Genomic DNA, 25,474 nt, shown 5'->3' on the forward strand with positions numbered 1-25,474 from the left:
CGCCACCGAGAGGCCCAGGTTTTCTGCTAATTCTTTTGGTTAAAATCGGAGCCACTGAGTCCAGCGTTGTTTTGAGTATTTTGTTAAAATTTTCAACGATAAAATCACAGGGTGCTGGTAAAATCTCTGCAGGAGTGTTCTGTAAAATCTGGATAAAATTTGCAGCCACTTCAGGAGTTAGGTTACGTTTCCTCACCGTTCTCACCGGGGCCTCCCGCTGGTTAAAACTGGTGATGTTAAAAAACACGCAGAAATGGTCAGACACAGCCAGGTCCACAACAGAGCACGCACCCAGGGACAGGCCGGAGGTTATGACCAGGTCCAGGGTGCGCCCTCTGCTGTGGGTCGGCTGTGTGACATGTTGCTTAAAATCTAGACAGTTTAAAAGGTTTAAAAATTCTCTGGATACTGGGTCTGAGATGTTGTCTAAGTGCAGATTAAAATCACCAGTTATTAAGATCCTGTTGTAAGAGGTGTGAATAATTGATAAAAGTTCAGAGAATTGGCTGATAAAACAGGTGGAATACTGGGGGGGTCTGTAGACCGTTATGCAGAGAATTGGGGGGTTGCTAAAAACAAAAGCATGATATTCAAATGATGTATAGCTGTTAAAAGGAACTGCATTGGATGACATAGTGATTTTTGTTATTGATGCAGTTCCGCCCCCTCTCCTGTCCCCCCTGGTGGAAAATAGAAAGTTAAAATCTGGTGGGGAGGCCTCAGTGAGAACAACAGGTGCATCTGTGCCAAGCCATGTCTCTGTAAGGAGAATACAGTCCAGTTTCCTGTCTAAAATCAAGTCATTTATAATAAAAGATTTGTTTAAAAGAGAGCGCACGTTCAGCACAGCCATCTTGATGTCTGTGCCGAACGCACGTTCATCATGACGACTTAATGGAACGTTAAAAACATAGCTGGATCTAAAAACATTGCTGTGCTTTGTTTTTCTGTGTGAAATGATGGTTTTTATAGTGTGGGTGTCCAGAGATTCTGGTGACCGGGGTGGTGGTGGTGCTGTACAGGTGTGTGTGGTGTTGGTGTATGTGGTGGGTGGGGGTGAGTGAGATGTGCTCCTATGTGTCTGTGTGTTAGCGGTGAGTCATGAGGTGGTGGTGCAGGACTGGACTGTCAGGTCAATGTTCACTGATAAAAGCCGTGACCCCACCTGGTTTGGGTGGAGGCCGTCATGTTTAAAAAGGTGGGGTCTGTTTAAAAAAGCCATAAAATTGTCCACATATGGGATACCTTGGTCCAAGCAGTATCCCTTCAGCCACCGGTGCAGCTGGCGGAGGCGACTGGTGGTGACGTCCCCGTAGCGCGGCGGGGGAAGCGGCCCGGAAATGACCAGCCGCTTCCCCGTGTCCAGCAGGCGGTCCACCATGACCCTGAATTCCTGCTTCAGGGACCTCCGACTGCCGGTATCTCAGATCATTGATCCCGGCCTCCAGGACCAGCGTGGAGGCCGAGCTGTGCTGATCACACAGGCGCAGGGCGGCGGACTCCACATCCTTGACTCGGGCTCCGGGGTGGCAGAAGGCCCGGCTGCCCTGCACCCTCACATGGCGGACCAATGAGGTCCCGACGACCAGGACAGGTGGGGTGCGTTGCTCCGCGGTCCCGGGGACCGGCACGGGTGGGGTTCGCTGCTCCGCGGTTCCGGGGACCAGTACAGGTGGGGTGCGCTGCTCCGAGGGCCGCCTGGAGCTGCGCCTCTGGCGGGAGGGGACCCGGGGTTGGTGACGCCGGCCCGCGGTTGCTCCTGGCCGAGACGGAGAGGCCGAGCCAGGCTGGGCCCGCAGATCCCGGTTCCTGGGCTGGCGGGAGCCACGATCAGCTGGATGGACCGGTCCCGGCGGAGAGCCGGGACGCGCTCCCATCGGCGGGAAATCCTGCATGCTGAGGACATCGAACCTGGTCCCCAGTGGGAGATCCGGTGGCGGGGCAGGGGGAGATGGACGCCTGGTGCCTCTGGTCACCACGGCCCAGGATTTCTCCGGCCTGAGCGGCGTCGAGCTCACCGGCGCTGGAGCCGCCGCTCTCTCCTCCCTGACGGAGTACTGCCACTCCGCGGGACGGAGACAGGAGGTGGAGGGTGCCGAGGATTTCGGCTTGGCTCCCTGCTGGAGCCAGCGGAGCCCAGCGGGTGCTGCTGCTGGAGATCCGGGGGTGGGAGATCCGGTCCATGGCAGGGTGGTATTATCCATGGCCGTCATGCTCCGATCACCGGTACCGGATAATCTCAGGTGAGCAATAAATTTTGACTGCGTCGTGGCAACTGTAGAGAAATCCATAAGGATTTTGTCCTTCTCTTTTAGATCAGCTTTCAGGCTCAAAATGCTGTCCCTCAGTTTTGACAGGGCAGGTAAACAGGTCTCACACACCGCTGCCATCTGCCTGGTGTTCCGCGTTCCCGCGTTCCGCAATCACTTCCACTTCCGTATCCGTCATCAGTCCGTCAACATGCGGATTACTGTAGGCAATTTATCCCTTAGGTAACACATTATTAATGCTTAACTGCCTCATAAGCATTACTTAACCATAATTAACCATTAGTAAATACTATTCTGGACCCTTATTGTAAAGTGTAACACATTTATCCCTTAGGTAACACATTATTAATGCTTAACTGCCTCATAAGCATTACTTAACCATAATTAATCATTAGTAAAGGCTTGCTGGACCCTTATTGTAAAGTGTAACACATTCATCCCTTAGGTAACACATTATTAATGCTTAACTCCCTCATAAGCATTACTTAACCATAATTAACCATTAGTAAATACTTTTCTGGACCCTTATTGTAAAGTGTAACACATTTATCCCTTAGGTAACACATTATTAATGCTTAACTGCCTCATAAGCATTACTTAACCACTTAACCATAGTTAACCATTAGTAAATTAAGCAATCACATATAAAGAAGTTTACACTTTTTATTTAAAACAAAATAAAACAGATAACAAATAACAGATAACATTTTTTATATGTATACATCTTATACATATATATATATACACTCTAGCCTGTTTCACAAAGAGAGGTAACTTAAGCTCTCGGTCAGTTACCGTAGTAACAGACTCTCTGAACCTAACCTGGTCGGGACCAGGTTTATATGAATGAACCTGGAGTTTCTCTGCGTCTCCGCCTCTTTCAGAGCCGCACGCACATTTGATTTCCTCATTCATTCAGTCAGCAGGCGAGTTTTGTGGAAGTTCTGCTGTCTGTCATTAAAAACAGAGTCAGTATATATATTAGAAGTCCATTATCACGAACATGGCATTTCCTTTTGATGAAGACCCAATTGATGAAGGTGCAGCATTAATGCGCAGAGAATTAAATATTCGTCGGGAGATGGTTATCAGACCACGTAATACATGTACATTATACATAGTCTCATTACAGGCAAAGCAATATATGTTAATCCTTTATTTGTTATAATTTTGATGATTGAATTGTTTAATGATTTCATAATATATTCTAATTTTTTTAGATTTTTTATTTGGGGTTTTCATAAACTGTGAGCCATAATCATCAAAATTATAACAAATAAAGGCTTGAAATATCTCACTTTGCATGTATTGGGAAATAATATTTGTTTCACCTTAAGTTGAATTTACTACGAATGAAGTTTTGCAATATATTCAAATTTTCCGACCTCCACCTGTATATTATTACATAAATAAATAAGAGCATAATATGTGTCTGTATTGGTTCAATACGAAACGCAACTTTTAATTCCCAATTAAGGAACAATTCCGTATTTCAAGGGACGGGTGGCAAGCCTACATAAACCTGTCCAAGCCATCAAGGGGTTCCACAGGATTGCAGGTGAATGATGTGGAGATCTGTTACAGTAAATTAATTTTATATTACTCTTTTTTCGAAAAACTGTTCAAAATGTTCAAATTCGCCGTATGCGCGCATTAAAATCTCTAATTCCATTCGGGTGAAAAAGGACACGGCGTTAATTATGTGGATCTTCAGATGCAAACTACCGGTAATGTTTCCTCAAAGGGATTTTGTAATTGAAATGTTAAATAAAGTAAAAAAAAAAAAAAGAAAAAGTATGTCGCTCTTTTGTTGTCGCCTTTTACGTTGCGTCTAGCGTCGCCACGGTAACGCTTTTGAAAGAGAAAAGTAATGCGCGTTGTCGCAGGAGGGAAATGCACATTTTGATGTATAACACACCTGGGTTCATGATACAGTTCAGGCCGTATTAATTGCCAAAGGAATGGCATAAATTGCGCCAAAATTACACGATTCATTCAAAATGGGCAACTTCCTGTTTGGTTTCGGCCATGGCGCCAAGAGACTTTTCTTTAAGTTGCGACATGAAACAGGTGTGTAGCCATTTTCGTGCATGTACGTCAAACCGTATTGTGGGGCTTGAGGCACAAAGTTTTCTAGAGGGCGCTGTTGAGCCATTTTGCCATTGAATGAAGATGAGAGAGAGAAACGTTTTCCAGACCAAAAATCTGTATTTTGTGCACTATAAAGTGTACTTAAAATCCTTAATTTTTCTCAAAATTCGGCAGTGCGCCCTATAATCCCACTTCTGGATGAATATTGTGCTTACTGACTTCAAAACAGATTCATGTGCTATGCTGCACTCAGTTTTATTGTGACTTTGGTAGCGATGAAGCCGCTTCGCTTGGTTGATGATCAGACCGTTCAGCTGACACGTTGAAGTCGGCCCTTGGTTGGATACAGGTTACAACGTCAGACAACGTTATTTAAACGACGATAATTAAATATGTAACGCTGGCAAACAACCATAATCCAACATCTAGTCAACATTACCTTACTGTAATTCAGTGTTTCTCAATCCTGGTCCTCGTGGGCCCCTGTCCTGCATGTTTTAGATGTTTCCCTGCACCAACACACATGATTCTAATTAAAAGTCGTCATTAGCTTGTCACCAAGGTCTGCACAGCTCTGTTGATGAGACAGGTACTTTTATCACGGTGTGCTGAAGCAGGGTATTATCTAAAACATGCAGGACAGGGGCCCACGAGGACCAGGATTGAGAAACACTGCTGTAATTAGACATCAAGTTTACGTTAGGTTTTTCAGCCTAAACCCAATTTTCAAATGTATATCATAATCCAACTATAATCAATTGTTTGAATACAACGTTGTTTCAACCTCACACTAACTTCAGGTGTATGCTATCGCTGGCAACGGTAAACCAATCAGAGAACAGGACGTACCGCCACGCTTACCTCCGCCACTTTTTATTGGTGGATTCATGGAACACGATTGATTTAAAATATTTTTCTGTATTAGTTACAACTGAACAATATTCTGAGTTGTTTTGAATGGATTCAACTTACCTGACTGTTTTGCTTCGCTTTGTATATGTTTTATCATGCGCCATAAAACCTGGTGTGCCTTGTGTATGAAAATACATGCGCCTTATAATGCAGTAAACCTAATGGTCCGCAAAATACGGTATTTATATAAATAGGACGGAAAATAAATCTGGCAACTAACCAAAAATTGATGATTAACTTTAAAGAAAAAATAACTTTGAGCTTCTTTGGTTTGGTTGTGAGAGACACCAACGCACCCTCGATGATCTACCTAACCGAACCGAGTTAGAACCCTTTTGCCATCAGAACTGCCTTAATCCTTTGTGCCATAGATTCAACAAGTTACAAGAAACATTCCTACCTACTACTGGTGTCGAGGGGCGGCAGTAGCTCAGGTGGTAGAGCGGGTCATCCAATGATCGGAAGGTTGGCGGCCACGCTTCTGTCAGTCTGCCTCAGGACAGCTGTGGCTACAAATTGTAGCTTACCACCACCAGAGAGAATGTGTATGAATGAATAATGGTCTAACTCTAGCACTTTGAGATTCATTGAATGAATGAAAAGTGTGAATTGAAAGTGTGTTATTATTCCTCAGAGAGTTTAGTCCATATTGACATCATAGCATCAATATGTTGCCGATTTGTCTGCAGAGCCATGATGCAAATATCCCGTTCCACCACATACCAAAGATGCCTATTGGATTGAGTTTTGTCTACACAAAGTTATGATTAATTTTACGTAAAGAACACCTCCCTTTTTAGTATAAATATGACTGGATCGATGACCACCGTGTGCATTTTCTATCCTACCTTTGTGGTTTGAGAGAAGTTTACCTCCGGGCAGAAAACATTGTGCATGATATAATAAAAGCTTGTAATAACTTTGATTCTATTTCATTGGTTTTCTTATGTTGCACCAGCCAAATGAACACAAGGATCCTTTACGTTCATCCACACACACACATTCACACACCGGTTGTCTGCGGAGCAAACGCTCTTTAAACTGAGCCACCTACCACAAAGTATCTCAGAAGGTTTTAATGAGCACAAAAATAACATTTACACATATTTATAACACCGTCAACACAGTTGGGATGAGACGATCTTCCGATCCAAAGATGTGGGCGTGTCTATCCGTAGCTGCCGTCTGGAGGTCTGTATAGTTTGGGGAAGGTGAGGAGCTGGACGCTGCTGAAGGCAAACTTCCTGCTGCCCACATTCTTCTGCACGTTCTCCACCCTGCAGCCGTCCCTGCACACATGCAGCACCGCAGATCAGCAGTGACAAACAATCGTCCAGCGAAACGCTCAGATAAGCTCATTCAGTTCATTTCAGTCGGTTAATCATTTTTTGTTTTACGAAAAACTGAGTCAAAATACAGAAACCATGTTAGACAAACATCTGTAGCTTGAAGTGATTTTCTCTATGTTATCAGTTGCCCATATAGTGTCTGTTTTACAATATTGACTCAGTTTATTGATGTTAGAAGGCATTTAAGAGAAAATTGTAGAGAAAATGGACTACAAACTGCTCCTCCTCCTACAACCAGATGATATAACATCATCCCTCCTTCCTCCTCTGAAACAAAGTTGAAGGTGGGTGTAACTGTGTACAAGCAGTGAAGTTGACGGACCACATTCTTTTCATGGTGTTGTCAAACAAGATTTAGGTTCAAGGAAGTAAAACACACCGACGTAGTCACAGAGAGGTGAAATGGCAGAGAAAGGAGTTCAGTTAAACGGAGAAACAATCTCTTGTTCGATCTGTCTGGATCTACTGAAGGATCCGGTGACGATTCCCTGCGGACACAACTACTGCAAGAACTGTATTAAAACCCACTGGGATGGAGAGGATCAGAGGGGAACCCACAACTGTCCCCAGTGCAGGAAAACCTTCAATCCGAGACCAGTCCTGATGAAAAACACCATGTTGGCCTTTTTAGTGGAGGAGCTGAAGAAAACCGGACTCAAATCTGCTCCGGCCGATCTCTGCTACGCTGGACCTGAAGACGTTGGCTGTGACGTCTGCACTGGGAGGAAGGTGAAAGCTGTCCAGTCCTGTCTGGTCTGTCTGGCCTCTTATTGTGAGAAACATCTCCAACCTCACTATGATGCTCCTGCTTTTAAAAAACACCAGCTGGTGGATCCCTCCAAGAAGCTCCAGGAGAACATCTGCTCTCTCCACGATGAGGTGATGAAGATCTTCTGTCGTACTGATCAGCAGAGTATCTGTTATCTGTGTACGATGGATGAACATAAAGGTCATGAAACAGTTGCAGCTGCAGCAGAAAGATGTGAGAAGCAGAAGGAGCTGGAGGAGAGTCGACAACACATCCAGCAGAGAATCCAGGACCGAGAGAAAGACGTGGAGCTGCTTCAGCAGGAGGTGGAGGACATCAATGTCTCTGCTGATATAGCAGTGGAGGACAGTGAGAAGAGCTTCAACAAGGTGATCCGTCTCCTCCAGAAAAGAAGCTCCGATGTGAAGCAGCAGATCAGATCCCAGCAGGAACATGAAGTGAGTCGAGTCAAAGATCTTCAGGAGAAACTGCAGCAGGAGATCACTGACCTGAAGAGGAGAGACGCTGAGCTGGAGCAGCTCTCAGACACAGAGGACCACAACCAGTTCCTCCACAACTACCTCTCACCGTCACCCCTCAGTGAGTCCACACACTCATCCAGCATCCAGATTCGTCCTCTCAGGTACTTTGAGGACGTGACAGCAGCTGTGTCAGAGACCAGAGAGAAACTACAGGACCTTCTGAGAGAGACGTGGACAAACATCTCACTGTCAGTGGCTGAAGTGGATGTTTTACTGCCGGAACCAGAACCAAAGACCAGAGATGGATTCTTGAAATATTCACGAGACATCACTCTGGATCCAAACACAGCTCACAGCCAAATGTTTCTGTCTGATGGGAACAGAAAAGTAACACTAATGAACAGACGAAAGTCTTTTTCCAGTCATCCAGACAGATTCACTACTTGGTGGCAAGTGCTGAGTAAAGAAAGTGTGACTGAACGTTGTTACTGGGAGGTGGAATTTAGAGGAGGAGGAATTCGTGTTGCAGTTGCATACAAGAACATCAGCAGGGCAGGGAGCTCAGATGACTGTGGGTTTGGACACAATGACAAATCCTGGGCGTTACATTGTGAAACAAGCAGTTATTCAGTCTGCTACAACAACATCCAAACTCCCGTCTCAGGTCCTGCTTCCTCCAGAGTTGGAGTGTACCTGGACCACAGAGCTGGTCTTCTGTCCTTCTACAGCGTCTCTGAGACCATGACCCTCCTCCACAGAGTCCAGACCTCTTTCACCCAGCCGCTCCATGCTGGACTCTGGCTTGATTATGCTGACGAAAACACTGCTGAATTTGTTTCCATTATTGCTGGTGAGAACTGAGACTGTTGTTTTTCTTCCGACGAATTGAGGGCCTTTTTGCCCCCCTAAACGTGCCACAAAAGTCACCAAATTTTGCACACAGGCCAGGCCTGGCGAAAAATTTGATATTTAATGGTTTGCATTAATGGGCGTGGCCTAATGGCTCAACAGCGCCCCCTAGAAAACTTTGTGCCTCAAGCCCCACAATACGGTTTGATGTACATGCACGAAAATCGGTACACACCTGTATCATGTCGCAACTTAAAGAAAAGTCTCTCTGTGCCAAAATTACACGATTAATTGTAAATGGCCGACTTCCTTTCGGCCATTTTGAATTAATCGTGTCATTTTGGTGCAATTTATGCCATTTTCACGTGTCGTACTTTAACGAACTCCTCCTAGCAGGATCGTCCGTTCAACATGAAACTCGCTCAGGAAACACAAAAGACGTTAACGATGAAAAGTTATCAAAATCGAGATTTTGATTGCTGATTGGTGGATATTTGATAGTTCCTATTTTCTGCCATAACCTTTGAATGGTTTGACATAAAGAGTCGTGGGTAGTGTCATCGGACTCGGTTTTGAATCCTTGACCATAATTGGTGCAAATTAGCCCCGCCCCTTCTTCTGATTGGTCGATATTTGATAGATCCTATTTTCTGCAATAACTTTTGAATGGTTTGACATAAAGAGTCATGGGTGGTGTCATCTGACTTAGTTTTGAGTCCTTGACCTTTATTGGTGCAAATTCCAAGCGCAAGGGCCCGTTCATTGCTGCTTGCAGCTTTAATTTATGTTTGATTTTGATTTGATGGCTCTTTCCTGTGTCTGTTCATCCATGGAGGGTTTCACTGCTAGTGATTATTTTCATTCACCTAAACGATTTACTTTTATTTGTTTGTCACAAAAACCCTTGTTGAAACTGATTAATAGGTGAAATTATCATTATAATTAAATCAAGTGATGAGTCATTATTTGTACATAACTAATATTCTGAGTGAAATAATTTCACTTGAATATATGTGTGAAATTATTGAACAGTGAATTCTGATTATGGTTATGATTGAACCTGTCGACACACTTTTCTTACTTTTAAAGATAACCTTAAACTCACACTTTTATTTTGTCCTCAACTTGATATAATTATATTACTCATAATGGTTTTGTTATAATCTTTCGGCAAACTATTTACTGTTATCAGCATTTTTTTTTAAATCTTCAATAAAATTGATTCATACAGATCGGAAAGTTCATGTCTGAATATAAATTGTTTGTCAGTGAAAATCCGGCCCGATTCTGCCAAAAGAGTTTGAAGGGGTTTTCTCAACCTGATCTCACAAAAATCCGTGAAATGCCCACGACCTCTCACCACTATTTTCCGTGGTACCAACACGGAAAGTGGTATAATTCCGTGTGGGCACCACGGATATTGTACCATGCAAAGTCAATGGGAGGCGTGGTCGTGATATATACACGGATTATGACATTATTATTATTTATATATTATTCTTTGTTATAGTGGCTAAAGTATGCGTTTTTGTCGCGCAAGGTACTGTTTGTTACTGTGAGTTTGTAAAAGCATGTTTTTAACGCTGTTTTAGCAGTGTTTTATTGAGGTTTTAATGGGAGCACCACAGATATAGTACTATGCAAAGTCAATGGGATCCGTGGTCGTGTTATATACACGGATTATTTCATTATTATTATGCATATATTATTATTTTTATAGTGGCTAAATTATACGTTTTTGATGCGCAAGGTACTGTTTGTTACTGTGAGTTTGTAAAAGCATGTTTTTAACGCTGTTTTAGCAGTGTTTTATTGAGGTTTTAATGGGAGCACCACAGATATAGTACTATGCAAAGTCAATGGGATCCGTGGTCGTGATATATACACGGATTATCACATAATTATTTACATATTATTCTTTGTTATAGTGGCTGAATTATGAGTTTTTGTCACACAAGGTACTGTTTTTTACTGTCAGTTTGTAAAAGCACGTTTTTAACGCTGTTTTAGCAGTGTTTTAATGAGGTTTTAATGGGAGCACCTTCTGCTGCTGGGGTAACATTGGACCATCACTTGCCTTCTTTCTTTTTTTTTTTAAATTGCGTGGTTGTCTGCTTCCTTTTCATTTTTGTAAGTTAGTAACACTGCAGAGCTAAAAACGAGATTGATAGCGACCACTGTCGTCAGGGACGCTGGGACATCCCATTTCAACATATGAGGGGGGTACAAGTGTTGGGAAAGATAATACCTAGTGAAATCCATCATGTTGTTCTGATATGCATTTGTAGTTATTTTATATATATTAGGTAATGGAATAAATCAATACAAATAGACACAGAGTAATTCCATAAATGTATAAAAAAAATAAAAAAAACATTTACATTTTCCCCTGAAGCCGAGGTGTGGCGGCTGCCCCTGATCTAAATGACAATAACATTTCATTCAATACCATTCCACTGTTTTCATCTGTAATATTATAAGACAGTGTGCTTAAATGTTAAATAAATACTGCATTCAAACTTAAACATTGACTGCAGCAACTTTCTCCCACGCCAATTCCCTCCTTCGCTGCTGCAGCTGTTTTTTTTCCGAAATATGCTCTCATACTCGCCATACGCACGTATTAACACTTCTAACTCCAGTGGCGTGAAGTATGTGGATCTTCAGATGCAAACTAATGTTTCCTCAAAGGGATTTTGTAAATTGAAATGTTAAATAAAGTAAAAAAAAAAAAAAAGAAAAAGTATGTGGATCTTTTGTTGTCGCCGGTTGCCATGGTGAATCCTTGTTTCAGGGCTCTACTGATGATGGCTTTTTATTTCCCTCACGCACGTGCTTAGCTCGAGCTTACAAACTCAGAGTTGATTGAACTAACTCACATCAGCTGTTCTGGAACCGAAAACTCTGAGTTTCCTTTCTCAGGATAAGTCAACTCGGAGTTCAGGTTTAAACTCGGAGTTTGTTGAACCTGCTTCCTGGAATACCCCTCTGATGGCATGTAAACAATCAATATGATGATATATGATAGTAGATTATTTTTTTTAATTAATTACCTTAGTCATATTTATTTGTTTTCATTAAACTGTGTAATAATAATAATAATAATAATAATAATAATAATAATAATAATTATTATTATTATTATTATTGACAATAATAATAATTATTATTATTGACAATAATAATAATTATTATTATTTGTTTGTTGCTGAGGGAGCACAACACATTTGTTCGGCACAGATAATCTAAACTCTATTTAGTTCACTCTAAATCCCAAATTATAACCCCTACTGTCATAAAGATTTCATCATTGTGTCCAGGAAAGAACTTTCTCACAGTGATGGAATTCTGATGATATCTTTTATCGTTTAAAAAATATGGCTAGTTGTTCGGAGACTTCAAGTGTGGCTGCTTCCTCGTTTCCTGGGACAACTGGAACCCCCCCTGTTCTTTATATCATATCAGTATCACTGCAGCTGCTTTGATTGATACCTGGAACTCATATTTAATGTGTCCTGAAGGATACTTGAACTTTGGACTCCTGCCTGTCTCATATTTTATTATTTAGTACTGCTCTCTGCTTACACCTCATCACCTTTGTCCTCTTATCCATTATCACACACACACACACACACACACACACACACACACACACACACACACACACACACACACACACACACACACACACACACACACACACACACACACACACACACACACACACACACACACACACACACACTTTTAGCACCAGTTGGGGACCGGGACTGGGACCATGACTTGGGCAATACACTGTGATGGGGCATGTGAAGCCCCTTTCACATAGAATGCGCAAAGCGGCGACCGCCGCGGCTTTCCCATTCATTTTGTATGTGGTACCACCGCACAAGAGCAGTCCGCTCTGCCGCCGAGCTCGGCAGTGCACAAGAGGGCGCCTGCCGTGGCGTTGTGCCGTGCTTGCCTGCCCGAATTGAACATTTTTTAATTTCACCGTGCGCCCTGTGACGACATCTCGGCGCGTCCAAAAAAAACTTGCAGCTTGTAGATCAGAGACGATCAACATGGAGGAAAAAATGATCTTGGCTGTGTGAGGAGCTGTGGTATAGGAGACTGCAGGCCCATTGTGACCTCAACAAAAAGGGACAAAAGTGGAGAGAAATATCCCAGAATTTGGACATACCAGGTGTGTTTAAAAGTGGTACGAGCCTGTATTCCCCTTAATCCTGTCTTCTCATGAGGATTTCATGGACCCTCCTTCGTCTCCTCTTCCTCCTCTACAGCCTCTACTGTACGTCCAACGAGTGGGAAAAGGGCGCCATACCGGAAAAACTTTTTTCAGTCGTCTAGCAACTTGCAACAAATATGTGCATGAAGCGCGCATGCGCGCCTTGCTCTGCGGCGACTCTGCGCCCACCCGGCGGTGTGTGCGGCGCAAACCGCACTCTATGTGAAAGCAGCTTGAAGCATTGTGCAGGTTTCTGGGTCCCTTGGGGCCAACAATCTCAGAATTGTCAGATTAACCCACAATTCCAATAATTGACATGTTTTGGCTAGTTGTTCGGAGACTTCAAACAAACAGACAGCTGTGAGACTGATTGCACACAACGCTCCCTCATTACCAGGTGTGGCCGCTTCCCCTCCCCCCCTCCTCTGTTCTTTATCTTCTATCAGTATCACTGCAGCTGCTTTGACTGATACCTGGAACTCATACTTAATGTGTGTTGACACTTGAACTGTGGACTCCTGCCTGTCTTACAAACATTCCGACGCTTCGACGAGCGGAACAAGGGCCCGTGCGTAACGAGACGACTTGACCAGGCTACGACGACCAGAAAGGGGGAACAGCCCGGCTGCCAGCGACGCTGCATCATCAGTCTCCGAGAGACAGAGAGAGAGAGAGAGGGAGACAGAGAGAGAGAGACAGAGAGAGAGTTCCACAACCACCAGGACGCCGCAGACAACCTCCAGGGCATCTCAAAGTAAGAGGTAGACGGAACCAGGCAATATTGACTCAGTTTATTGATGTTAGAAGGCATTTAAGTCCAGATCTTCTGAGGCCTAACCACAGGATCTCTGTCTGGAGTTTGAGCCACTGCATCCCAGTCAATCTTTTCTTTCCCAGACCTCCTGTTGCAGATTTACTGATGTGTTTGAGATCATTGTTCTGTTCTGAACCTACTGAAACTGTCTCTAATATTTTCCACCTGTAGATAATCTTCCTGAAGTTGACCGCATTCAAACAAGATTTAGGTTCAAGGAAGTAAAACACACCGACGGAGTCACAGAGAGGTGAAATGGCAGAGAAAGGAGGAGACGTTGCCTGTGACGTCTGCACTGGGAGGAAGGTGAAAGCTGTCCAGTCCTGTCTGGTCTGTCTGGCCTCTTATTGTGAGAAACATCTCCAACCTCACTATGATGCTCCTGCTTTTAAAAAACACCAGCTGGTGGATCCCTCCAAGAAGCTCCAGGAGAACATCTGCTCTCTCCACCATGAGGTGATGAAGATCTTCTGTCGTACCGATCAGCAGAGTATCTGTTATCTGTGTTCAATGGATGAACATAAAGGTCATGAAACAGTTGCAGCTGCAACAGAAAGATCTGAGAGGCAGAAGGAGCTGGAGGTGAGTCGACAACAAATCCAGCAGAGAATCCAGGGCCGAGAGAAAGACGTGGAGCTGCTTCAGCAGGAGGTGGAGGACATCAACGTCTCTGCTGATAAAGCAGTGGAGGACAGTGAGAAGAGCTTCGACGAGGTGATCCGTCTCCTCCAGAAAAGCAGCTCTGATGTGAAGCAGCAGGTCAGATCCCAGCAGGAACATGAAGTGAGTCGAGTCAAAGATCTTCAGGAGAAGCTGCAGCAGGAGATCACTGACCTGAAGAGGAGAGACGCTGAGATGAAGCAGCTCTCAGACACCGAGGACCACAACCAGTTCCTCCACAACTACCCCTCACAGTCACCCCTCAGTGGCTCCACACTCTCATCCAGCATCCAGATTCGTCCTCTCAGATACTTTGAGGATGTGACAGCAGCTGTGTCAGAGACCAGAGAGAAACTACTGGACCTTCTGAGAGAGACGTGGACAAACATCTCACTGTCAGTGGCTGAAGTGGATGTTTTACTGTCGGAACCAGAACCAAAGACCAGAGCTGGATTCTTAAAGTTTTCACAAGACATCACTCTGGATCCAAACACAGCTCACGAACAATTGTTTCTGTCTGATGGGAACAGAAAAGTAACACTACTGAACAGACAAAAGTCTCTTTCCAGTCATCCAGACAGATTCACTACTTGGTGGCAAGTGCTGAGTAAAGAAAGTGTGACCGAACGTTGTTACTGGGAGGTGGAATTTAGAGGAGGAGGAATTCGTGTTGCAGTTGCGTACAAGAACATCAGCAGGGCAGGGAGCTCAGATGACTGTGGGTTTGGACACAATGACAAATCCTGGGCGTTACATTGTGAAACAAGCAGTTATTCAGTTTGCCACAGCAACTATCAACTATCAACTCGCGTCTCAGGTCCTCCTTCCACCAGAGTTGGAGTGTACCTGGACCACGGAGCTGGTCTTCTGTCCTTCTACAGCGTCTCTGAGACCATGACCCTCCTCCACAGAGTCCAGACCTCCTTCACCCAGCCGCTCCACGCCGGACTCTGGCTTGATTATGCTGATGAAAACACTGCTGAGTTTGTTTCCACTATTGCTTGCTGAGAACTTTTCTTCACTGCTTAGCTACATATCAGCTGTCAATCATTCTACATGGCCAGTACTTGGATGTTTTTTTAGGGCCCGAGCACTGACAGTGCGAAGACCCTATTGTATCTATAGGAATTTTTCTCGTTTTTTTTTTCCCGACAAAATGAGGGCCTATTTTCCCCCTAAACGTGCCCCAAAAGTCACCAAATTTTGCACACAGGCCAGGCCTGGCGAAAAATGTTATATTGAATGATTTGCATTAGTGGGCGTGGCCTAATGGCTTAACAGCGCCCCCTAGAAAACTTTGTGACTCAAGCCCCACAATACGGTTTGACGTACATGCACGAAAATCGGTACACACCTGTATCATGTCGCAACTTAAGGAAAAGTCTCTCTGTGCCAAAAAAATTACACGATTAATTCAAAGTGGCCGACTTCCTGTTCGGTTTCGGCCATTTTGAATTAATCGTCTAATTTTGGGGCAATTTATGCCCCAAACAAACTCCTCCTAGATCGTCCGTTCGACATAAAACTCGCTCAGGAGACACAAAAGACGTTAACGATGAAAAGTTATCAAAATCGTGAGTTTTCGTGAAATGGCGTGGCCGTGGCACCACGTCAAACTTCAACGTTAAACAGGAAGTGATACTATTAGCTGATTGGTCGATATTTGATAGTTCCTAATTTCTGCCATAACCTTTGAATGGTTTGACATAAAGAGTTGTGGGTGGTGTCATCGGACTCGGTTTTGAGTCCTTGACCATAATTGGTGCAAATTAGCCCCACCCCATCTTCTGATTGGTCGATATTTGATAGTTCCTATTTTCTGCCATAACTTTTGAATGGTTTGACATAAAGAGTCATGGGTTGTGTCATCGGACTTAGTTTTGAGTCCTTGACCTTTATCTGTGCAAATTCCACGTGCAAGGGCCTGTTCATTGCTGTTTGCAGCTTTAATTTATGTTTGATTTTGATTTGATGGCTATTTCCTGTGTCTGTTCATCCATGGAGGGTTTCACTGCTAGTGATTATTTTAATTCACCTAAAATATTTACTTGTATTTGTTTGTCACAAAAACCCTTGTTGAAACTGATGAATAGGTGAAATTATCATTATAATAATGAAATCAAGTGATGAGTCATTCTTTGTACATAACTAATATTTTGAGTGAAATAATTTCACTTGAATCTATGTGTGAATTCATTGAACAGTGAATTATGTTTCTGATTATGATTGAACCTGTCGACACACTTTTCTTACTTTTATACTTTTAATAACCTTAAACTCACTCTTTTATTTTGTCCTCAACTTGATATAATTATATTACTCATAATGGTTTTGTCAAATCTTTGGGCAAACGCATTTACTGTTATCAGCATTTTTTTTAAATATTCAATAAAATTGATTCATACAGATCGGAAACATGTTCATGTCTGAATATAAATTGTTTGTCCGTGAAAATCCATCCCGATTCTGCCAAAAGATTAAAAGGATTTAAGATTTAGTGTCAATACATTTTCTTAAACTCTTGTATATTTTCCTGCATTTAAGGGAACATAGTTGAAGAAAAATAGAAGTGAAATAATCACATTTATACTTTTATACTAAACCTTTTTGTCTGGGGTCCTGAAACTAATGATTACCAAAAAGCTTTTTACAAACTTTACTGACTTTAATCACATTATTTTCCTGAGGCTACTTTACATAGAAAACACTGATGATTTCTTCATTAACAGGAGGCTTAAAACAGTTAATAAAAACAAAAATAAAACTTGTCACAAGCTACTTATGAATGTTTAGTCAGCGTAATCAGATTACTTTTCAGGGATAACTACTAACAATGTGATCAGGTCAGGTCTCCATGTTTCAGCAGTTTTTTTTATTTGTTTTTTTTTATTATTATTGAGAAGAAGTTATGTACAAAGAACATCAGACAAGTGCACCAATATATATGTAACAAAAAATAAATATAAAATTCCAGTGAAATTAACAGAAGTAGGGAAAATGACACATAAATGAGTGAATAAATACAATATGAAAAATGAAAAAGTAAATAAGTATAATGTAAATACAGTATTCATGTTTTAAAAAAACGTATTGTATATATCGCTGGATGTTATACTTTGTTCGGTGTCAATTAGTTTAAGAGATTTAGGGCCTGATTTACTAAAGGTTTGCGTGTGTAAAAACGTGTGCAAACTTGACAGCACCCACAAACCAAAGTGCCAGCTGATCTACTAACGGCGTGCAAAGACGACTGCGTCTCTGAAATGAGCAAAATAGCCCACGCTATTCATTTAGTACTTTTGCCCTGATGAATAATCAATATGGGGCGTACCCGGCAGAAATCGCTAAATACTGGGAGGGAAAGATGCAAATTGGTCCATTTACCACGCGCAATGAGATTTACCAAGCCTGAAAGTTTTTGCGCGGATTGTGATTGCGTCTGTATTTAATACGTTGGAAAGGAAGGTGCTAATCTCCACATGCAAAAGGAGAAATATTTTATTTGAATGTTAAATCGAGTATTATTCAGCAAAAGGTTGCCACAGGAGGCACATTCATTTTTTTATTTGTGATAATAAATAAATCACGTGTTTTCATGGAGAAAAAAGTGTTTCTCATTGTGCGCCTATACTTGTTCTGCAGTTGTCATACCCCGGTGTTGTGCCGTATTCAGCACCCCTGCCGTGAAAAGCACCCCCTCGTCTGACAAAAATGATATTCTCATTCCGTGTTCTGTTCATGTTCTGTTGTCCATGTTCTGTTTAGCGTCCAGTTTTGTGTTAATGATTCATGTTTAAATGCGCTCATGGATTCCACAATAGTCATACTTTCCCACAATCACAGTCACAGATAACAAAAATCGGGTAAATGGTTATTGATGTCATTAATTAATAGCCTGCTTACTGTGTTGTCTTCCATAATATTTGTAAATATATATAATATAAACTCCTAAGTATGTGTTTGTGTGAGTGTGTATATATAAATATATTGAAGTGTCAGTGTGTTGTTTTTTTCTTGGTCTACTTATCATTGAATATACGAGGGGGTGCTTTTCACGGCAGGGGTGCTGAATACAACAATTTGCCTCTTCCACTAATATCTCTAACTCCAACTTGTCAAATTTCATTTTGCGCTTGCGACTATATCCTGCTTTCCATCCAGACTCTCCATGGCGCAAAGTTTGCGCCGCAAACCGTTAGACGCGCAACACCTCATTTAAATACTGCTGTTTGCACCTGTTATCAATTGCGCACGCAATCTTAGTTGATCACCCGCAAACCACGCAACAACAGCACGGGCAAACTTTTTCAGTGCACACGCAATTTAGTACTCTTTATTTAGGATCTTAGTAAATCGGGCCTCAATGTTCTCTTTAAACTCAAGTGAGAAACCTTTAAAGTGGGGAGGAGTTTTGGAGTATTTACATTTGTGTATGTGAAATTTGCCATACAGAATGAACAGGTTTATAATAAAAGTGATGTCATTTTCTTCATGGACAAAATAAAATATCACACTCCTACAGTCAGTTGAGATGTTTATCTTGATTTTAGACACTAAATATTGTTAAAATGGAGACCAGAAATTGAGAGATCGAGCACAGTGGTAGAATAAATGAGTTATTGTTTCTTGTTCCACGTTGCAAAAAGTGCAGTAATTTTCAATATTAGAAAAATATTCATTTGTTGGATATATAGTGTGCAGAATTTTAATGTGAACCTCTTTTATGTGTTATGTACATTTTAGTCTGGTTTTTATTCCTCTATGATATTGCATTATTATTTAATTACCGTTATCGTCACATGACCAGCATTTTGGTTCCGTCTCCTCTCGTTTTCCTCAGGTTATAAAAGTTTTTGACGATGATATTTAGTCATAATTTTCATCGTCCAAAGCAACTTTAGTTACCAAGTGTGGCTGCTTCCTCATTTCCTGGGTCAACTGGAACCCCCCCTCTGTTCTTTATCTTCTATCAGTATCACTGCCAGTGCAGCTGCTTTGACTGATACCTGGAACTCATACTTAATGTGTCCTGAAACACACTTGAACTTTGGACTCCTGGCTGTCTCATATATTTTATTATTTAGTACTGCTCTCTGCTTACACCTCATCACCTTTGTCCTCTTATCCATTATCACACACACACACACACACACACACACACACACACACACACACACACACACACACACACACACACACACACACACACACACACACACACACACACACACACACACACACACACACACTTGTAGGACCAGTTGGGGACCAGGACTGGGACCATGACTTGGGCGAAACACTGTGATGTGGCATGTGAGGGATCGTGCAGGTTTCTGGGTCCCTTGGGGCCAACAATGTCAAAATTGTCAGATTGACCCACAATTCCGATAATTGACACGCTCCACTGGAGACCTTGAGGTCTTGGTGGCCCCTGGGGGCCATACATGTTAAAGTGATACGGCGTAGGGTACGTAACCTACGCCGTAGGCTCTGCGTTGGTATAACGTGGAACCATAAATCAGCCTTTATTCTGGCGAGGTTTGAAAAGACTTCGCAACAACTAGCAAGCGAGTGATTATGTACATTCACTGAGTGAATATTATGAAAGTAAAATATATATTTCTCGCTAGAAATGTAATCAAAACGCAATTTTATGCATAAACTAACTCAAAATATTGATTTAATTCATTAAAAAATAAGAAATGTCCGCCATGGTTTTTTTTTTATTCAGTCCGCAATAGACGACAAAAAGCATTCTGGGACATTTTTCTGTCCCTAAATCAAACTAGTGAGGATCGGAAATCCCTACATCCGTAGGGACAGATTCATAGCCACTACACTACTTTTCTTTATTCCCCCTAGGTGGAAAGAGGAATTGGGACACCACTACCCTCACGGGAACGCGCAACATGTAGGGGTAGGACTGAAAACTAGGGGTAGTGGTAGTATTGGGACAGGGCCTTTGAGAAGGATTTTTCATATTTATTTATTATTTCCTGATAAATGTCAGCTGGTGCCCCATTTTGATTGATTCATTTTGATAATTAATTTTGATAAGTGCATTTCATTATCAATTATTGATAACTATCGTAAGACAATTATTACTTACTAGGGGTGTAACGATCTCACGATACGGTACGATACACGATATTGAGGTCACGATAACAATACGATACGATATTATAGCAGTATTTTTTTAACAACCTTGAATGAGAAACATATGACTGGTAAAAAATTGTCTTTTATTTGAAAGACACAAAATACAAAACAATACTGTGCATTTGCCCTATTGTTCCAGTTTGTAATGCTTTATAACTGTTTAAGTTTTAAAGAGAAAGCCAGGCCAACCATTTTCCACAAACTGAACTAAAAGTAAATGTCAGGTTTGTATTATGATCTTCAGTTTCATACAATAAAAATATTTAGCCACAAACTGAATAGTTTCTCTCATGTATGATTTGACTTTTTTCTCTCTAATTTAACAACTAAAATTAAATAAATAAATAAAAGTAAATAAAAAATTTTTACATCATAAAAAAGATTGATTCATGCTCACCTTATAAGTGTAAGAGGAGATTTATTTTTGTTAAGTTTATTTTGGTAATTCAGGGTTCATTATTTTATAAATATATTCTTTATATTCTGATGTAAATCAGGGACTATAATGACACTAGTCAGTTTATCTGTAGTGATTAGTCTGTTTTAGATTGGGCGGAGTGATACGCCACAGTGCGGCACTAGGTGCTGTGTTGATGTTCTAAAATCCTACACTGTTGAGGGACATTAAAGTACACTGGAGCTCAGCAGAAGTTGCCTGCATGTTTATCCTACTCACGACCAGAAAAAGGTTTAATTTAATAAGGTAAAGCTTAACTCTACACCAGCCTTACATAAGTAAAAGTTCAGAGCTCAAAACGGGACCACAAAACGGGACTAGTTTCTTCTGAGCGGAGTAAGATTTTGGTCCGCGGGTCGAGGTGTTTCTAGTCAACACAATAGATTAATATTAATAACCCTATATCGCGATACACTTTGTCACCTCCACGACACGTATTGTGACGTTTTTGTATCGCGAAATTTCGTGGCACGATATATTGTTACACCCCTATTACTTACAGTATTAATACCTCTCTAATAACTGAACCAGCACCCCCTTTGTTGCACAACAACCTGTACAGAGAACATTCATCGTTAAAAACACGCCTACTGACACCATGTGACAGTTTTACTCGTTGGTGTTGTTCTGTATCTCTTTCATGCTAATAAGTCTCCCGGACAAACCTGACAGCTAACTGGTAGAATTGAAACGCACATGGCTAGCATAGCTTCAGTCCAGCGTTCCCCGTCTGTGGTGGTTTACTGGTATTTGGCCAGCAGTATCACCAGGCTGAAGATGAGCCAGAGAACCAGGAGATGAGAAGTCACCAGGAGGAAGGCCACGGGGTAAAGGTGCCATCTAGGGGCCTTGGGGGCCAAACAGAGAGGGAGCCGGGGGCCATGCAGACCCGAAGGATGATCGCCTGGCTCTAACCCAGAGATAGTGAACTCAGACTGGGCATAACAGCCCAGCATCTGCCCCCAGGAAAGACGAGATCTGGACGTAGATGAGTATTTGTGTTCACGTGAGAAATTAAAGGGAGGGTGGAAGAAAAGAAAAGAAAAGAAAAGAAAAGAAAAGAGAGAATAAATGATGAGATAAAAAAGCAGACAAAGATTAAAACTAGGGATGCCCCGATACTGATACTGGTATCGATATTGGGGCCGCTACTGCTCTCATATACTCGTACTCACAAATATTCTCCGATACCACACACCGATACCACTTCATTGTTGTTGTAGTTACTGATTAGTGACTCTAGGGGGAGATGTTGAGCTGCAGTCAGCATGGTGATGAGAACAGAGCGGTGGTGGACAGTAACGGAGTAAATTTACTTGAGTACTGTACTTAAGTACATATCCAGAGGATTTGTACTTTACTTGATTATTAGATTTCTTTGGTACTTATTACTCTTACTTGAATACATTTCCAAGACAAATATTTTTACTTTTACTCGAGTAAATTTCTAGGAAGGCTGAAAAGTACTCGTTACTTTCAGGTCTGCTCTTTTTTCTTCTTCCCTAAAATCCTATTGGACACAAGCTGTTTTTGTCAAAGGAGGAGACCTATCACAGTGCACGCTCTCAGACAGACATGTGGAGACAGTTTGTTATGCTCTATATTGCTATATTGTACTGGTACATGTCCTTCCTGTAAAGTTAAGTGACTTCAACATTGAGTTATTGAAACAGAGATGTAGTTTTTTGTAAAGCAGTATCTCTGAGGGGGGTCCAGACTTAGTTGGATGGTGCAGGTTCATTTGGTTTCAGTTCATGATTGTTAATAAACTCTGCATCATCTGCTGTCCTCTTATGATCCCATTCATTTGATTTGTTTTTGGTGTTTCTGCAGGTTTTATATAACATTGTGGTTCTAAAAGCAGCACATCAGTGCAGCTGGTTTCAAAGAGTTAATTGTCAGAAACAACAGTTAAAAGATCCTTAAATTAATTTAGAAAAAATATAGTAATTTACTGATGTGGAAAATAAGAAATTTACTCTTACTCTTACTCTTACTTTTACGTAAATTACGTAAATTTAAAAGCATTTACTTTTGGATACTTAAGTACATTTAAAAGCAAGTACTTTTCTACTCTTACTCGAGTAATATTTTGACTGAGCTACTTTTACTTGTAACGGAGTAAATTTTGACCAGTAGTATTTGTACTCTTACTCAAGTACTGGGGTCGAGTACTCTGTCCACCTCTGGAAGAGAGTGATACATGACTGAGACTGGCAGCGCCGTTTCAGGCAAGATAGCAACAATTAATGCAGCGGGACGTCAGCAGTGTGGTCATATTTCAAAATAAGAGACAACGACAGAAGCAAGACAGACTGCAAGCTACGTGCTGCTAAAGTGTCAAGAGGAGGAAAGGAGAATAGGTCGTTTAATACCAGCAACTTGATAAAACATCTCAAGGCGCATCATAAAGCTGAGTTTATGGAGTTTGCTAATGCTACTGCAAGAACACAACAACATTAGCTCAGGTTCTGCAGAAGCAACAGACAAAGGCAAGAGACAAGTTGAAATAACGGAGGCTCTAAGCCGTTATATATATTATTATTATATAGCGCTGGATGAGCAGCCGCTGTCAGTTGGAGAAGACTGATGTTTCATTGATATGTTATATGTTTGATATTTTCTTAAATGTGAACACAGTGCCAGTGTGGAGACTTTTTATTGACACAGAAAGATAATTTTTTGTTTAATATAGTTATTCTACTCATTATATTTATTTTTATTTTACTTTATCTTTTGCAAATAAAACTTCCAATTCATTGCATTTTTCATTGCATTTTTAGCCTAGTTATTTCTGTGGTAGAAGTATCGTATCGGTGCTCGGTATCGGCAAGTACACAAATTAAAATACTTGTAGTGGAAAAAAATGGTATCGGGGCTTCCCTAATTAAAACAATAAGAGGAAAAGAAGACAAAAGAAAGAAAATGAGGCAGAACAAGGATGTGGCGCACACACCTCCTCATGCAGTCCAGCGCGGTGCTGAAGTGTTGCTGGCCGAGCGCATGGCGCTCTCGCAGGATTGCACACTGCTCCAGCGTCACCGACATCGCCGTGCGGTCCTTCGCGCTCTTGCAGCTCGTCAGTCGCACGCCGTTCACCTGACGGCACACCTGCACATAGGAAAACACACACACACGCACACACACACACACACACACACACATGCACACACACACACACACACACACACACATGCACACACACACACACACACATGCACACACACACACACACTGAGTCATCCAGGTTCCTTCAAGGGTTTCACTGCATTATGCACTATGATCAACACATGTGGAGTAAGATGACTTTCAAAAAGATGAGTCCATGTTAACTATTCGTAATGATAAACGTATGTAAATAAAAAAAAGTTGTACCCAAAATTCTGCTGTCACACACGAGTGATTATTATTAGGGTTAGGATTGTTTTTATGTTAGTATGAATCTAAAAGCTGTGAGTGCAAAGTCTCATGAATACAACTCTAATTTCTACGACTACAAGTTTTCACTGTGAACACGAATTCAAGTTTGTGGCTACGAGTCGAAAAACTGTTGAAATGACGTCACAGGCAGAAACAGGGGAAAGCAATCGAAACCCGAATGATGCCCCGAAGCCCAGGATGGATGGCAACAGTGCAGCCATTGACACCGCTAACGCTAACGCAGGGGAAGCACCATCACAGCTAAAGTAAATCACCCATCCAACATTTATTTATTTTTATTTAGTTATTGACAATGTTCCCTCTAAGCTGCGCGCGTGCGCAATCGCGCACTGCCCGCATATTCTCAGCGCACAAGAAAGTCTATCCAGCGCAGTGCTTTAAGTGGGCCGGTACACGCCGGTACGGAGTACCCCCACTTCTCAATATTAGCCTCTGGCGTACTGGGACTTCTCATGAGCTCAGTTCTCTGTTCTCTCCTTGCGATTTGGCTACAGTGGCGTCGCAACGCGACTGCCCCTCGTGAGACGTTCACTCGCAAAGCTTGATTTATGGTTCCGCGCTAAATCGACGCAAGCCCTACGCCGTAGGGTACGCGGCAACGCGCAACGTACATGCGCGTCGCCGCGTACCCCACGGCGTAGGTTCTGCGTTGGTGTAACGCGGAACCATAAATCAGTTTACGGAGGTCCCGCGAGTCGAGAGGAGGAGAAGTATTCAAGGATTTGGGGAATACAAGGACCTGTGGGGATCCCGGACACGAGAAAGTCTGAAGCCTCTGCTAAAAGCTATCCATACCATTGCTGTGTCTACCAGCAGTACTGGAGTTGATGGGGGATGAGGGGAGATGGCACCCCCCCCCCTGAAATAAAAACGGTCCAAATCATCCCCCCCTGAAATAAAAACGGTTTAAGTCATCCCCCCTGAAATAAAAACGGTTTAAATCATCCCCCCCTGAAATAAAAACGGTCCAAATCACCCCCCCCCTGTAAAACTGTCATGCCTCCTTTCCATCCC

At 42.1% G+C, this 25,474-nt stretch overlaps 3 protein-coding genes across 3 annotated transcripts in view; 2 read left to right on the top strand and 1 right to left on the bottom strand.

Annotated features, from left to right (window-relative positions):
• Window positions 1-6,342: 6,342 nt before the first annotated feature.
• Window positions 6,343-25,474, bottom strand: part of LOC133420919 (type II inositol 3,4-bisphosphate 4-phosphatase-like) — a 44,583-nt gene continuing 25,451 nt past the window's right edge. Inside the window, exons 10-11 of the mRNA XM_061710802.1 lie at window positions 23,976-24,130; window positions 6,343-6,562 (exon numbers count right to left, since the gene is read on the bottom strand). Of these exons, the coding sequence (XP_061566786.1) occupies window positions 6,442-6,562; window positions 23,976-24,130 (276 nt within the window). The 3' untranslated portion in view covers window positions 6,343-6,441. The remainder of the gene's footprint in view (window positions 6,563-23,975; window positions 24,131-25,474) is intronic.
• On the top strand, window positions 7,025-8,851 carry LOC133420805 (tripartite motif-containing protein 16-like). The gene has a single exon (XM_061710639.1). It carries the CDS (start codon window positions 7,025-7,027, stop codon window positions 8,711-8,713), a length of 1,689 nt encoding a protein of 562 aa, XP_061566623.1. The 3' UTR covers window positions 8,714-8,851.
• On the top strand, window positions 13,403-16,766 carry LOC133420806 (tripartite motif-containing protein 16-like). The gene is made up of 2 exons (XM_061710641.1): window positions 13,403-13,683; window positions 13,915-16,766. Exon 2 carries the CDS (start codon window positions 13,999-14,001, stop codon window positions 15,409-15,411), a length of 1,413 nt encoding a protein of 470 aa, XP_061566625.1. The 5' UTR covers window positions 13,403-13,683; window positions 13,915-13,998; the 3' UTR covers window positions 15,412-16,766.

This window comes from Cololabis saira, chromosome 20 (genome assembly GCF_033807715.1).
Source record: "Cololabis saira isolate AMF1-May2022 chromosome 20, fColSai1.1, whole genome shotgun sequence".
NCBI lineage: Eukaryota > Metazoa > Chordata > Actinopteri > Beloniformes > Belonidae > Cololabis > Cololabis saira.